This window comes from Equus quagga, chromosome 12 (genome assembly GCF_021613505.1).
Source record: "Equus quagga isolate Etosha38 chromosome 12, UCLA_HA_Equagga_1.0, whole genome shotgun sequence".
In the NCBI taxonomy this organism is placed as follows: Eukaryota; Metazoa; Chordata; class Mammalia; order Perissodactyla; family Equidae; genus Equus; species Equus quagga.
The window spans coordinates 41,749,977-41,765,676 of record NC_060278.1 but is presented as its reverse complement, the minus strand read 5'-3'; the positions used below and the strand labels follow the sequence as shown (position 1 = coordinate 41,765,676).

The following is a 15,700-nucleotide window of genomic DNA, read 5'->3' as shown; positions in this document are numbered from 1 at the left end:
AGCTCAGGTAAGCAGAGCCCTCTCCATTCAGCCCTCTTTAATTAGGGCTGCGGTTCCAGGCAGGGCGCTGCGTGGCTGCCAAGACTGGAATATGGCTTACCAGCCCTTAAAATGCCCCAGGAAACTGGGAAGTCGTGAATTCTCCAAGAGCAACCCCATGCTGCCTGAAGAAGACTAATTATCCATGACGAATGTTCTGGACAAGTCCTGGTTCTCCACGTTTTCACTGAGAGGGCTTCCCAATCATCCTTCCTCATCACAGCCCACCCTCCACACCCCCGTATCACTTCTCCACCAAAACCACACATATCCTGCTGGGATGTCCATTGACACATGTCATTCACACGTCTGAGATCACCAGGTAAGAGAAAGAGAGGAAGGAAGGGTGGGTGGAGTGGCAGGTGACAAGAGACCACAGGGCTGGTGGCCTCCAGGCTCTGGTCTCCACACCACCTTGGCACACCATACAGCCAACCCTCCATGAGAGAGAGGGCACGACCCTGGTTCAGAACCTCTTCCCTTCCTTCAGCGATCTTGAACTCCATCAAGTATTATCAGTCATCATATTTGTTTTCCAAAATCCCAAGATTACTTGGCAAAAAGGAGGCGACAAAGGCAGGGCCCAGGACCCAGGGATCAAGCTACATTCTCAGGGCGATTCCCACAGAACTAAAGGGGCTCTAACAATTAGGGGCATTGGGGCTCCTACCATGAGACCAGCCTCGGTTCCTCCCCACTAATTAGATCTTAACCAGTTCCCACGTGCTGGGGATTAATATGTCACTGGACTTGCCCAGAAAGTCCCAGACTCTGCTCTGGCCCAAAGCCTTTCCAGGCCTCTCACCCACGTCCAGTCCCTTCCCTGCCATACTTGGGGAGGGGAGCCAAGAGAAGCCATTGTGTCTCACATCAATGGAGCAGGCCAGCAGAGAGCTGGAACGGAGCGCCTTCCGGATGATATGATACAGACTGGCCGGCGGCTTCCTCAGATCATAAAACTCAGAGATGCCACCGGTGAAATCCTCAAACCCCTCCACTGTGGACCCTCCAGCAAGAGCCTCATAAGAACCATTGAGTCTGTTGGAAAAGAAAGCAAGCATGCATTATCCACAGCCATGAGCAACCCCACGAGGGGACCACGTGATGTGGGGGCCAGGGCGGTGCTAGGACAGGGCATGGTCTGGAAGGTAAAGGAGGGTCCTTCGCTGATTTTGCCAATTTTACATGGGCCAGGAAAGTGCTTAGGCCACCATCTCAAGTGGCCAGCTCAGCACTGTGCCAGGAACGAATCTCAGACCACCTCTCACTGGGCCACCCACTCCTAGAAAAAGCAGCGAAGTGGAACATTTCCAGAGCTGCCCCTGGCTCCTTGGGTTTCTGGGGCGTGGGTAGGGATGGGGGGACCCTCCCTCGAGGCTGAGAGGCATCCCCTGGGGCCTGCTTTGGGAATAGGGCTGGAAAGGAGCTGGGGTTGCAGAAAAGGGTACCACTAAATGCAACTAATTAAAAGAACCCAAAAGAAGGCTTTGAACATGGAATGCCAGCGAGAAGGAGAATGACTCCTGAGCAAAGGGTGGAGACCTTGTTGAGTCTGGTATCTAAGTATTTGTTTTCTTCTTCTTCTTCTTCTTCTTCATTCTTTTAAAGATTCACATTGACCTAAGAACTGACCTTGGGTTTTGAAAGAGGAGAAAGCTAAGGGGCGTGCCCCTGATGCACAGATTCACGTGAGACAGAGCTGGGATTTTAAACTCTTAGCCCAAATTTCTGTTTCTCTGAGTTACTGAGGGATACAGTACATGGGGGTCCAGGTGCTGGGAAAGACTTGGACCCGACACTTTGAGTTTGGGGGGGCCCTCCAGGGAGACTGTGGAGTCTCCTGGCTCCCCACTGCCCCACTTACTTGGCGTAGGCTTTCTCCAGCAGCGCACTCCAGAATTCATTGCCTTCCTCCGAGTGCAGGAAAAGCAGCTTCCCGTTCCTGGTGGGCAGCCTGTCATCGACGACCACCTCCACCCACTCTCCATACTGCCAGAACTGGGGGTGGGAAAACACAGCCGCTGCTCATAGGGATAAGCTGATGGGCAGAGTGAGTTTCTTCGGTGGACCTCAGAAAGCGCCTCAGTGCTCATCAGCGGTCAAGCTTTGGACCTTTAATGTTCTCCAAGCTCCTTAAGGGCAGGACCTGTGTCTTACTTATCCATGCACATAGGAGATGCCAGAGAAAGCAGGAAACGTCAATCCAGGGTCTGAGTTTGTGGGTAAGAAAACTTGCCCAGCATCATGCAGTGGCAACAGGGGGTTACTCAGACTCGCATCTCCTGAGCCTCACTCCAAAGTGCTTTCCTCAAGGCCACGTGGCCTGGGGGAGACAGGAGGGGGATGGACGTGTGGATGATTGGATGGATATGTTAAATCAGTGGTTCTCAGGTTCAAGTGTGCCTTAGAACCACCTGGAGGGCTTGTGAAAACAGAGGCTCCCGGGCCCCACCCCCAGAGTTTCTGACGCACTAGATCTGGGGCGGGACCCGAGAACACGGAAAGCAGCGTCAAGGGCCCCGAGCAAGGTCCAGTACCTGAAAATGAAAGATTCCTGCGTAGTTCTTCTGGAAGTTCTGGTCCCTGGGGACCACCCGGTAAAGCAGCTCTTCATTCAAGGTGAGGGAGGCAATGGCCGCCAGAAGCCAGCAGTCACCTGCAGCATGGCACAGGGGACACACACTGGTCAGGCCAGGCCTGCAGGGTCCCTGCTCTCTCTGACCCTCACTGTCCTGTTCAATCCAGAGCCATGTCACACCATTCCCGTCTAAGTCAGATAGTCAGACTCCCTTCCTCCAAGGTCACGAGCAGCTGTCAGCTCCTGACGCCTCACTGGAAGTCACGTACTCAATCACTGGAGGTTCTCCTCCCTACCGCCCACAGCACGCTGAACATTTCACATCTCCTAAGCGCTCGACTAGTGGAGTAGAAAATGGAAAGAAAGAAAAAAAGAAACAAACACCAGTCTCTTGGGTCACTTATTAGCAACTCTGATAAAAACATTTGGTGGGGGGAAATCATTGAAGCTATTTGGCCAACCCAGGCTGTGTGCGTGTGAGTGCGTGCACATGTGAGTGTGTGTGCAGGTGTGTTCCTTGCACAGCACGACCTTGGACGATGGAGAGTTGGGTCCACATGTCTGTTTAAAGGACTCCCCCTCTATGTTTCAGAGCTCACTATGACAGCCCTGATGTTTCAACGCTTCTAACATTCTTGAGGTATTGATGAGCATTAAATCATCTTAATTTGAGGCAGAAGAAATAAAAGTCAAGAGAGGTTAAAATTCCTAGGGCTTGGTGTTGGTCTTTGCAGAGCCAAGTAAATGTAGAAGAAAACAGAAAACCCCTTTCTATGCAAGTCAGGACCTCCCAGACCGGGTCAGTGAGTGGCACTTTCTTGGAAGGCATCTTTGTCCCTTGGGGTGTGGACTTCACGAGATTAAGCACAAGCGCCAGACACTTCTGGCTCACCCCAACATCCTGTGGCGGATCTATCATCATGATGTAAGCACGTCTTGTGTGTATGCCTATCCTACATCGGTCTCTGAGATCTCCATGTCTTTAAACACGCTTCTCATAGTGTGAGAGGATGTTTCATCCCACTGGCCCAACAGCGGCCTCTGTCCGGTTTCACTGCAGGGCCCCACCTCCAGGAGTCGAGGGTTTGGTGACAAGTTTCTCCCATTCGTTCAGTTCAAATGAATCCAAAATCCTGCCTGTGTATCTCACCTTCACTTTTTCCATTAAAAAAAATCTGCATCTCTTCAATGTATCTTCCCATGGAAGCCCCTTCCATCATTTAGAGATGCTTTGAGGACCTCGTCTGGCTTTGCTTTCCTGTAACACTGGCCGAAGCTGCATGTATAGTCCAGGAGTGAACGCCCTATGGTTTTCTCAGACTCAGGAGAGTAAACTGTGGCCCAGGATCCCGCCTCTGAGGATCCGTCATCTGTTTGGCACGGCTCCATCACCAGGTCACCCTAGAAAGCCTTTTTCTCTGTCTGTCCTTCGCTGTCAACAAAGAGCTTCCTGATTTGGTCCTAAATTAATTCCTTTCCCTCTTGCTTTCCCCACCCAACCTCACATTCTCTCTGTCTCTCTGTCTCTCACACACACATTTCCTTTTGGAGGAGCTTTTCTGATCCAGAAGGCAACTCTTCTTCCCGCCTCCCTCTCTCACCCGGCTCCACTTCACTGACAAGCACCCTCGTCCTGATGGCAGCAGGGCTCCCAGGGGAGACCAGACCCGGCGGCCGGGGGAGGCAGAGTCGTACGGGCAGTCATGGGTTTGTTGCTTCTCACTACAGAAGACTCAGGAGGGGCAATATCTCATTAAAAGGCAATTTCCAAAGAGTGAACAAAATAGCACAGTTTCCTCCCAGCCCTCCTGTCTCCTTCCTGCTAACACCTGTGATCATGTCATGTCTACGCAAAAACCTCCAACTCCCTCCGTTGCTTAAGACTGAAGTAAAAACAGGCAACCAGATCCTTCACAATATGACTCTGCCCACTTCCCCCGCCTTTCTCCCGTGATACTCCCACCCTGAATCTAATCTCCAGTCAAACTTGGATGTGCACAAACCACGCCCTGGTCTTTTCCATGGCCACGCTTTTTCTCGTTTGTTCCCTCTGCTTGCAACACCACCTGTTGAATCTTTCCTCTTCTCCACGAAGCCTTCGGCCCCGCCTCTTATCCTCCAGCCACAAGTCACCTCATTTTCCTTGTGTTTCCCAAAGACCTTATTTATACTTCTCTGTGCACTGAACACAAGCTGCCTCAGATCGTAGTCACCACCCACTTTGGACTCAAACCTCCATTTGTGCATCAGCCACTTGGCCAAGCTTTCCTGATCCAATGGCTGACCTGCCTCGGCGGCCCATGCACTCCCTCCTCAGAGCCACCAGCACCTTCCTGGGCCACTGGAGCTGTCTCTCTCCCCACTCCTCTCTGATCTCTTCCTACAGAGCAGAGATGTGGGTTCCTTCATCTGGGCATCCCCAGCTGGTGGCTGACACATAGTCGGGACTCAATGAAAGTTCAATAAATAAAAATAAATTAGCAAGGGAATGAAGGAATCAATGAATTACATTTTGTTCTTGTGCAAACCCCCAAGAGCGCCTTCCACATGTTGGCCCCTGAATCTCCCCGGCGTGTGGGAAGTGGAGCCCCACGAGGACGTGCACTGAGCCTGACAGCTTCCACCTCCACCAGCATCAGGGCCTTTGCCTCTGAAGCTCTGGGGCAGAGGGAGACAAGGGAAGACAGTCCCCAAGACACAGGCCTCTGGCGAGTGGACGGGGAGACTGCTCTGCAACCCTCTATGAAGCAGGTGGCCTCTCATCGGGGTCAGAGCTGCCTCATGACCCTCATGACTGGGTGCAGCCTGGCCCCTCTTCTGAAATGGACCTTCTTGCTCCCAGCCCAAGCTCCTTCCAACAGTCCGCCTAGAACACTCCAGAGACATTACAATTCAAGGCACAGGAATGAAATGTCCCTCAGTTGCTGACATCAAAGGGGGCTGCCCAGCTGGAGGAGAGCTTAATTCTCTCTTCATCTGCCTCACTCCTGACATTTCACAGGGTCCACCCGGCTCGCACAGCGTTCTGAGGAGACGTGGCGGGTACACAAGCTTTTGGATTCCTGCCAGTGACTCTATAAGGTGTGAATGGATTGTCAAGACAAAGATGCTTTTTCTGAAGAACACAGCCAAATGAGTGTGTTCCCCTTCAAAGAGTTCTCTGGGGAGGATGGACATTTATTCTGTTGCTCAAAACATTTCAGGAACTTGTTTTGGAGAACTGCCTTGAAGGCTGTGGCATAGTCATTGGGTTCTTCTCAGTGGAGACACAGCTTTGATTTTTTTTTTTAATTTTTTTTTTTGAGGAAGATTAGCCCTGAGTTAACATCCACTGCCAATCCACGGTTTTTTGTTTTTTGTTTTTTTTTTTTTTTTTTGCTGAGGAAGATTGGCCCTGAGCTAACATCTGTGCCCTTCTACCTCTACTTTATACATGAGACGGCTGCCACAGCATGGCTTGACAAGCAGTGTGTAGGTCCATGCCTGGGATCTGAACCAGCGAACCCCAGGCCACCAAAGCAGCACATGCGAACTTAACCCCTGCACCACCGGGCCGGCCCCCACAGCTTTGATCTTTGAGCAAAGTTTTAACTTCTAAAAGCAGCCAAGAGGCTTTTGGACCCAAGTTTGGTGGTGAATAAGGTGGACAAAAAAAACTGGGAAATAATCTTAATGAAGAAGTCCCTTCTCCCCAGCCACCTCCAGCGAAGGCTGGTCATGGGTTAGAGGTTTGGCCAACCAGAGAGCTAGGGTGGGGAGTCCTGGGTCACTGACCTCATGGGGAGTTGGGAAACCTCCTGAGCTTTGTTCTTCCTACTCCTTATTCAGGTTATATATGTAATGGGTTCAATATTTACTAAAAGAATAAGCCGATCTTTTTTATTTCACTCAAAGAACGATCCCCCTGAACCCCCCACCCACTGCATCAGTAGGCTTCAGGGCTTCCAGAAAACATCAGATGGACCCCAACCATCACAACGAAGTCGTTGCTCTGCTCTGTCAAAAAAAGTTTTTAAGTCCATCAAGAAATAATAATCCTGAGTCAGCCTTTGTTAAAAAAGATACCTCTAAATTCAAAAATTCACATATTACAGTCAAAACTTGAAGGTCTGAACACCTAGCGTTACTATAAGCTATAGGTAACAGAAACTCAGGCTGCAACTTCACAGAATTTCCCAAACATCAAGGGAGGAAGTGAAGACGCTTCTGGGCCACAGGGAGAAGGAGAGAGGAGGGGAAGAAAGAGAAAAGGTCAGACATCGGAGGCCCTGCAGTCTCCTCCCCCATCTCGAGGATGAACAATGGCTGGAGTGGCAACAAGAGTTCAACCCCAGGTAGATTGCAGAGGAAGCCAAAGCAGAGAGGATTCATGCCCTGCTTCCCACTGGGGACTCTGGGAGCAAAGTAAAAATGGCAGCACGGAGTATTTAGGCAGAAAGAAGGTGAGAGAAGATGGCAAAGAGCGCCCCCAAGCACTCCCTCTGCCAACAGATGATGACTGAGCCAAGGGCAGGGAGGAAAAGGCAGGTCAACCCTACTGCAGAGGTTGTGTTGACCACATGGCTCAGGGACTGGCTGGAAGACGCGATGTGTCAGCATGCACCCAGGCGGGCCTGAGTCAGCCCGGGAAGCTCCACTGGACCCTGATGGTACCAAGAGAACAGACGACACGATACACCAGTCACATCTCCAGGGGACCAGCCAGGACCCAGAGGACAGCACCAGGTACACAAGGACCAGCGGCCCTTCTCGCACTGCCTGGAGGACATACGGCCTTCCTCATATGCAGGCACCATCTTGGGGAGCCTGAAGAGGGGCCATGAAGAAGCAAGAAACCACCAAATAGAGTGATGGAAAGAGGAACATTTATCCAAAAGAGAGGAGAAACTGAAACAGGCAGAGACAGAAATACTTTTAAAGATTTTATTTTTCCTTTTTCTCCCCAAAGCCCCCCAGTACATAGTTGTGTATTTTCAGTTGTGGGTCCTTCTAGTTGTAGTATGTGGGATGCTGCCTCAGCATGGCCTGATGCCATGTCCGTGCCCAGGATCCAAACCAGCAAAATCCTGGGCCGCCAAAGTGGAGCTCGTGAACTCAACCACTCAGCTACAGGGCCAGCCCCCAGAAATACTTTTAATTGGCTAATTTCCGTTTCCCTCCTGCTCACGGTCCGGTCCATGGCCATGGGGGCTCCCAGTGGGCTGAGATCGGTCGAGGAGAACACACAGGGCTCTGCCGATTGCACAGCTGAATGTAATGCAAAGACTCTGACCCTGCTAATATGTGCCCATTTTGTAAAAATCCATCTTCAGGATTTGATTACAGCTGAGGCATCCTTCGCAGGGTTCGTACACAGGCGCTATTTCCGCTCTGTGCATCGGTGCTAAGCTGTCACGGAAGCTCACCTCCTTCTCGCTCCCGTTGATGTTGCTCGTGCCTTTTCCAGCCCCCAGCGTTTAATTCCTGCCTTTTCACCGACATTAAAACACGCGCACACTGTGGCTCTTCTTGCTTTGCTGACAACTCCCATCTCTCTGGCTAGACTGACAGCTCCCTGGGGGCAAACCATGGGCCTCAGACATTTCAGACTCCAGCATAATGCCGACTGATTGAAACCAAGTGGGTAAGAAATTGTCAGAAGTGATTTGAAAATTGACACTTTGATTACCAGCAGGGAAGTCTTACGACTGAGCCCATTTTGCAGTCAATAGCTCAAACAAGGGGAGATAAAACAGCATATGTTAATACTGCATAAGACTAAAACCGGGTTTAGAACTTAGAGCTGCTGCCTTAGTTAATAATGCTCCTATGACATAGAGCATCCAGCTGGGGCAGGGTTCCCTAACTCAGAGCTACCGACACTTTGGGCTGGATAGTTCTGTGCCGTGGGGCCTGTCCTGTGCACTGGAGGATATTCAGTGGCGTCCCTGGCCTCCACTCACTAGACGCCAGTCGCACCTGCCTCCCACTGTGACAACCAATAACGTCTCCCAACATTGTCAAATGTCCCCTGGGGGGTACGGGGTGGGGATCAGCTCCCCATTGAGAACTAATGAGCCAGAACTTCCACAGCAAAATCAGGGGCTGAGGAAAGTCTGCACTGGAGGGAGGGTGGACAAAATGGCATTGCATAAATCTACAGCTCTAAACCACTGCTCAGTATTATCAATGTCACTGACGATGATGATAACGCTATTTCTTAACCTATCACTACTCTGGGAGCCACTTCCTGCTTTCCCCTTACTTCTCTCACTCCTGTCTTCTCTGGCTAAAGAAAACTGTAACAGCCAAAGGAAGTCTCTGACCTGCTCATGGAGTTTGGTACCCACGCCAGGAGTAGGGTCTCATCAACATTGGCCCCACTGAAGACCCCTGGCATGATTAGACTCAGGCCTCCCTGGATGTGGGAGAGTGACCTCTTGACCTCCTGCAGGACCCTTGAGCCACATAATTATACCATTCTTCCTTCCCTCCAAATCATACAGATGTCAGCCCCCACCTCTGCAAGCCAAGGCAAAGCTTGACATTTCGGAACCTGGGAGACATCAGCTCAGCTGGGTCTCTGGTGACCCCGCCCCTGCAGCCTAGCCCTCCCCTGTGGCCAGCCTCCACCCTGCAGACACCCCTCTGCTCTCTCCCCAGCCTTAGCCCTGAAGCACAGACACCTGCCAGCCCTGGGGATGCCTGACTCCAGCTCTGTCATGGCCTTTGGGCAACCTCAAGGCTCCAGTTTACTCTGAGATCATTGTCACCTGCTCTCCCAAGCCACATAGCCACCCAGTAGCAGCGCCTGCACAGGCTGCCTGGGTGGCGCACAGGGCTGGGGGGCGTGAATAAATCGGCCACGTTCACACCCCAGAGCATCCTGAGCCGGAGGCTTCATTTATATTCTGGGCTCTTTGCATGATTTCGTAAATCTCCCCCACCACTCCAGCCTCCAATCCTCCTTGGAAAACATATCTTAGGGAGATTCCCTCCCTTCAGGTTTAGGGCGTAGTTCTGGTATGTCATCATCACTCACCAGCACTTAGCGAGCATCCCCGTGTGGGGGACAGTCTGCAGGACACCAGGCTGAGAGAGATGTAAGACATGGTCCCTGCCCTTGAGAAGCCCACAAGCATAGAAGAGTAGAAATAACACAGGCTTTGGACTCCGAAAGCCTGGTTTAATCCTCAGGCCCCTACGTGTCTGCTGAGTGACCTGCCGCAGTCACCTAACTCCTCTGATCCTCAGTTTTCTAATCTGCAAAATGGGTTTGTACCTCACAGTTTATTGTACAGGATCCTTTCACACTGAGCGAAAAGGACTTATTTGTAACAAGAGGAATGTTTGAGAATATATATAAATATAAATCTCCAGTTGGGTAGAGAAGACATCAGGCCGCAAAAGATATAAAAGATGCACATTTGCGTACATACAGTAGCAGCAAAAATACTCTAACATTTTTACGGTACCTCTTGAGTACCTTGATTGATGGTCCCTACGGGTAAGCCAGCTTCTCTCTACTCGACCCCATTTGCCAATGCAGCTTCCAGGGAAGGCAGATAGGGAAGAGCAATAAGAGGTGGGCTGCAAAACTCCAGAGCAAGGAGCAAGTGCCCAATGGGTTGAGGGAGCCCAGAGGACCGAGGGCCTCCCCAACTGGGACTCAGAGAGAAAACCACTCTGGAGAGAAGTTCTGCACCAGCCTGGGCAGCCTCCAGAGCACTAAGAAAGTGGTGAGCCACGGATGGACAGAGATGCCTGGCTGGCTCTCCGCAAACCCCCTCAGTCCCCTTGTGACACCAACAAATTAAAAAAAAAGAGGCCACCAGTGTGATGCCAGCAGTGGACACCAGCAGAAGGCCAGGGCAGGAACCAGGAGAACCACAGCTCGGCAGACACAGCCAGCACACACACGAGGATCCAGTGGGCCGGTCCTCCGGCGCCATCTTGGAAAGGAGAGCAGAAGAGGAATCTGAAAGGCTAACCAGTTACCAAAAGGGACTGAGTTAGGCTTAAAACGACTGTTTCAATTATTGGATTGGACAAAGTTTTAAACTAAAGGGGACTCAATTTAGTTCCCCACTTCCCAGGCAGGGCCCCTGAGGAGGATCACAGCAGTTTTAGATCTCAGACATGTGCCAAGTGCCAAACCCAGTGACTCCAGAGGAGCTGGCTGGATGAACTTCAGATAGTCTCCCACAATAAGCCACATCTCTGCAGATAAGGAAAATTCCAGTGGCTCTCCGGTGGGCCGCACAAGGAGAGCACCTTCCTAGAGCGAATCTTCCAGGCTTTGTGCCAATCAAGCGGGTATTTATTCCCCACTTTCCTGATGAGTAAAGCTTAGGGCTTGAGCAGTTAAGCAACCTCCCAAGGTCGGCCACACAATGTCAGAGCCAGGATCAGCCCCGAACATCACTAGCTCGCCGCCTTTCCTACATTCTGCAGAGCCGCTCAGAAGGTGAGGCAAGCAGGGTTATCAGCATCGGAAATATTTGCCCTAGACGTCTAGGAAAGACAAGAAAGAAATTTCAGGAACCTTCTGTCCTCCCCTCAAACCACACACAGCTCCTCATTAGCCTCTCTCCATCCTCACTCTCCATTGCCCGCACCACTGCCCCTCTCGTTAACATTTGGCTCACCCTCTGACCTACCTCCTATAGTAGCATCCACTTACATCACAATAACATCAAATAGTTGCCACTTCTTGGAGTTGTTATGAAGATAAAAACGAGACAATGTGTGCAAAGTGCTCAGCTTACAGCCTGCTGTGTAGAAAGTCTTCAATAAACCTCCTTGTTATTAGCTGTTATCACCCAACCCACAATTAACCAAAAACACAGAGATGCCCAAATAAGGGAATCAGCAAACATCCACTGAGCATGTAGTTAGTGCCGTGGAGTGGATTCCGACTCCTAGCGTCCCTGTGCACAGCAGAGCAGAACCCTGCCCGGTCTTTTTACACCATCCTCTCCCCACCAGCGCTGTATCTGACAATGCTCCACTGCTGTTCATAGGGTTTTCATGGCCAGTTTGTTGCAAGTGGGTGGCCAGGTCCTCCTTCCTAGTCTGTCTTAGTCTGGACGCTCCGCTGAAACCTGTCCACCACAGGTGACCCTGCTGGTATTTAAAATACCTGTGGCACAGCTTTCAGCATCACAGCAACACGCAGCTGCCACAGTATGACAACCTACAGACGGTGGTGAGGTTCCCTTACAGTGGAATGAACCTGGGTCTCAGTGGTGGGAGCCCTGAATCCTAACCACCAGACCACCAGCATCTACACTAGAACACCAGTGGCTGCTACCCACAAGAAAACAAAAATGAGGGCCTGGCCCCGTGGCTGAACGGTTAAGTTCACGCGCTCTGCTGCAGGCGGCCCAGTGTTTCGTTGGTTCAAATCCTGGGCGCGGACAAGGCACTGCTCATCAAACCACGCTGAGGCAGCATCCCACATGCCACAACTAGAAGGACCCACAACGAAGAATATACAACTATATACCGGGCAGCTTTGGGGAGAAAAAGGAAAATAATTTTTTTAAAAAAATCTTTAAGAAAAAAAACACGAAAACGAAAATTATACTAGGACGTTGCTGGTGCCACTCCCCATACTAACCTCCACGTCTGACCTATCAAGCACGGCTCGCCATCTTGCTCCCACCCACCTGCCTCTCCTCTGGGTTTCCTCTCTCAAACATCAGCACCACTAGTGTTTTAGTTTCTCAGTTGCTCAAGCCTGGGAGTCTTTTTATCTTTTTGCACATCCACTTTTTTTTTTTTTTTTTTTTGCTGGGAAAGATTCACCCTGAGCTAACATCTGTTTCCAATCTTCCTCTTTTTTTTCTTTTTTTCCCCTCCCCAAAGCCCCACTACATAGTTGTATATTCTAGTTGTAAGTCCTTCTAGTTCTTCTACATGAGCCGTGGCCATAGCATGGCTACTGACAGACGAGTGGTGTGGTTCCGCACCCGGGAACCAAACCCAGGCCACTGAAGCAGAGCGCACCGAACTTTAACCACTAGGCCGTCAGGGGTTGTTCCTGGGACTCATTTTGGTTCTTTCCACTCACTCCACTCACATCCAATTGCTTCCCAAATGCTTTTGACTTTATTCTTAAATAGCTCCCGAATCCAGCCCCTCCTCTCTAACACCCCCCGCCATTGCCTTCTCTCCCACTGGGATTATGAGGGACCCTCTTTCTGCAAACGTTCATTATCCAGGAGCTGTAATTAGGAGGTTGCAGAAAGAAACAAACTTCTCACGATGTGAAAATATTCACGCATTTGCACTTAAACATCCTCCCTGCTTAACACTAATACCTATCCCTACCCATCAAGCCCGTCTCACATGCAAATATAATGCAAAGTAGCTGCAAAGTGACTACGAACATTCTGCTAAGTTTTCGGGATTTCATGAAGTTGATGAAACTGGCATAGAAGAGCTGCTCCCGAGCCACCGTCCACGTCGAACCCGGCAGAGTTAAAGCAGTTACAGCCGCCGAGGAAGAGAAAACGGACCCGGCTCAAGGCAGGATTGACACTTCAAAGGGGCATGGTCAGAGCATCAGAGGGTTGAAAGAGGACCTTGGGAAAACTGATGAAGTCTTTGAATGTTTTCCTGATTCTGCTTCGAAACTCAAGCGAGAAATGGAGGGTGTTGCATCCTGCTGTCTCGTCATTTCTTTGGAAAAAGCACACCCCTCAAAAAAGTCAACAATTGATTTCATTCCTAGTTCTAAGATTTAGCACAAAGCTGCAATTACTACACAAGCATTGTGAAATCTAAGAAAACATTTTTTTCATAATTTTTGGTATTATTTTTCAAAGTTATACACTTATCAAACCTTTTTAGAAACTATTTAGTAAGAAATGTGGACCACCGTTATGCTTTTAGTGGGCCCCTCTTCCCATACAAGTTACCCTCAGATAATGAGGGTTTCTGGTGGGGCCTTGCCTCCTGCCTGGCGTTTCCGTTGTCCCCACTGCACAGGTCTGGCTGAACACGCCCCTGCTGACAAACCTCCCCCGCGTCCCCATTGCCCTGAGGAATAAAGTACCCAATTCTTCCCGCAGCATCAAGGCCCCACGTGACCTGGCGCCTCTCTGCTTTCCACCCTCAGCTTCTGCACCCCTGCTCCCTCCATGCTCCAGCCCTGGCACTTTCTTGCGGGTCCATGCCAGTGCCCGGCTCTTTCTAGCCGAAGGACCTTTGTTCAAATTCTTTCTGCGGCCTGAAAGCCTTTTCCTCTCCCTCTTTACCAGGAGAGGAGAGACAGTGCCCATTTGTTGGAAGAAAGCCCTTAAAAAGTATTTGTAAGATGAATGAATGAACTGTGAATGTTCTTCCTGATCCTGACAAATTAGTATGTCTGACAAGCCACATGTCCCTTCGGTCTCCTATGCGTCCCACCACCAACCATCCTTGAACCCGCCACATGCCCCCCATCTCCTGCTGTACCTGTAAATTAAGAATCTAGCACACCTTACTGGGTATCATTCTCATTTTAGGTTGCATTAGAGCAAGCCTCCGTTCTTCTAGAAGCAAGACCCCAGAGCACATGGGTCCCTGGCACTGCAGATGTGCAGAAACTCTCAGCAGGGAGTGGGGTATTGGGGTCGCCCCGGGAAGAGTGTCACTAACACCGTTTCAAAGATTAGCCCCAAATCTTACTGGTGTTTTTCTGAGCAATGGCCATGTGACTCCTTATGGCAACTATAATTTTTATATCCTCAAAAATCACTCCTTTCGAGCTGTACGACATGGAATAAAATGCACTAAATAATCCACTTCCTGCGGCCCCCCATAGGTGAGCTCACAGCTCCACTCGCGGTTCCCATGGCTACCCAGAAGGCGGCCTCAGACCTGACAGCAGAGCGGGGACAGCTGGGCGCCGAGGGTGGCTCCCACCTGTCATAGCATTTTGCCGAGGACAGTTCTGGGGGTGTCTTTGGTTCCCAGAAGCTGCAGAGCATCCCAGAGAGTTAATAGAGTCCAAAAAGGGGGACAAAATGGGAAAAGTTGGGAGGTCATCTTTTGAAATCAGAGGCCATCCTGCTTTACCTTCTAAGAGATCAGCAGGGAGGAAAGGAAAAATGAAAGAAAACTCTACACAGCTGAGGGAGCGTGTTGAAATTATCACAGAGTTCCTGCTAGTTTTCAAGCAGCCCACCAGGCCAGTGCTCATCTCGTTTCTCCTGTTGTTGAAGGAATAAGGCTCAATGGTGTGGAACTGTTCCAGAACTTCCTTTTTCCCCTCGCTTTAAATCAGGTCTTTAATGCTATCTGGAAGGGAAAAAATTTCTTAGTAGATTATAAAAATGGAAGTGATTCACTGAAAGGAAAAAACATCAGTAAGTAAATATATCTGGGGCTTATGCAAACACATCTCAGAGCCAGTTTCAAGGAAGTGGTTTACTTACTGAGTTTAATTATAATGCCCTTTGGATTAAAAAATGAGACGAAATATGAGAAGCCGGGTCCAACAGAGAAAAAAAATAAAAGATGAGTGCTCAGACTCATCGTTAGCTCTGGCCAAGGCTGAAATGCACACGGTGACATAAAAGTGGTCCTTAACTGTTGGCACCGGGGCCGCTGACACAGGTTGCCGAATACCCCCCTCCAAAAATGACTGCAAATGGTGCTGCGCTCCCAAATTGGCGCTGGGGATCCTGAGCCTTCCAAATGTACAAATGGGTCCTTCAAGTGCATCAGATATTAGACACAGGACCAAGGAGAGGCTCCACAGCAAGATGAGGACAGCCTTCCAGCCTCAGACGCACTAAGAGATGAAGTGAAAATGAACCCAGATGTAAAAATGCCCAGCAGCCCAGTGGAGTGTTGGGGGCTGAGAGGGAGGTATTTTTAGGCTGGGAAAATATTCTGAGTACAGCGCCTAGGAGCAAAAAGATGAGAAAGGAGACAGGAAGGAAGCAAAAGTCCCGGGGATGGGGTCGAGGGGTCCCTGGCCAGGTCGCTGGGCAGGCAGCCACAGAGAAAGCAGTCTCAACCAGCAGCCAGTGCAGGGGCCCAGGGCTCCCCCAGAAAAGAACTGACTTCTCCAAAGACCCAGGCAAGGACGGCTAGCAGCAGTTCAGCGCA

The 15,700-nt window shown here is 50.4% G+C and overlaps 1 protein-coding gene across 1 annotated transcript in view; it reads right to left on the bottom strand.

Annotated features, from left to right (window-relative positions):
• Window positions 1-15,700, bottom strand: part of CAPN8 (calpain 8) — a 62,641-nt gene that overhangs the window by 30,610 nt on the left and 16,331 nt on the right. Inside the window, exons 3-5 of the mRNA XM_046679763.1 lie at window positions 2,577-2,695; window positions 1,904-2,037; window positions 909-1,077 (exon numbers count right to left, since the gene is read on the bottom strand). Coding sequence (XP_046535719.1) covers window positions 909-1,077; window positions 1,904-2,037; window positions 2,577-2,695 — 422 coding nt within the window. The remainder of the gene's footprint in view (window positions 1-908; window positions 1,078-1,903; window positions 2,038-2,576; window positions 2,696-15,700) is intronic.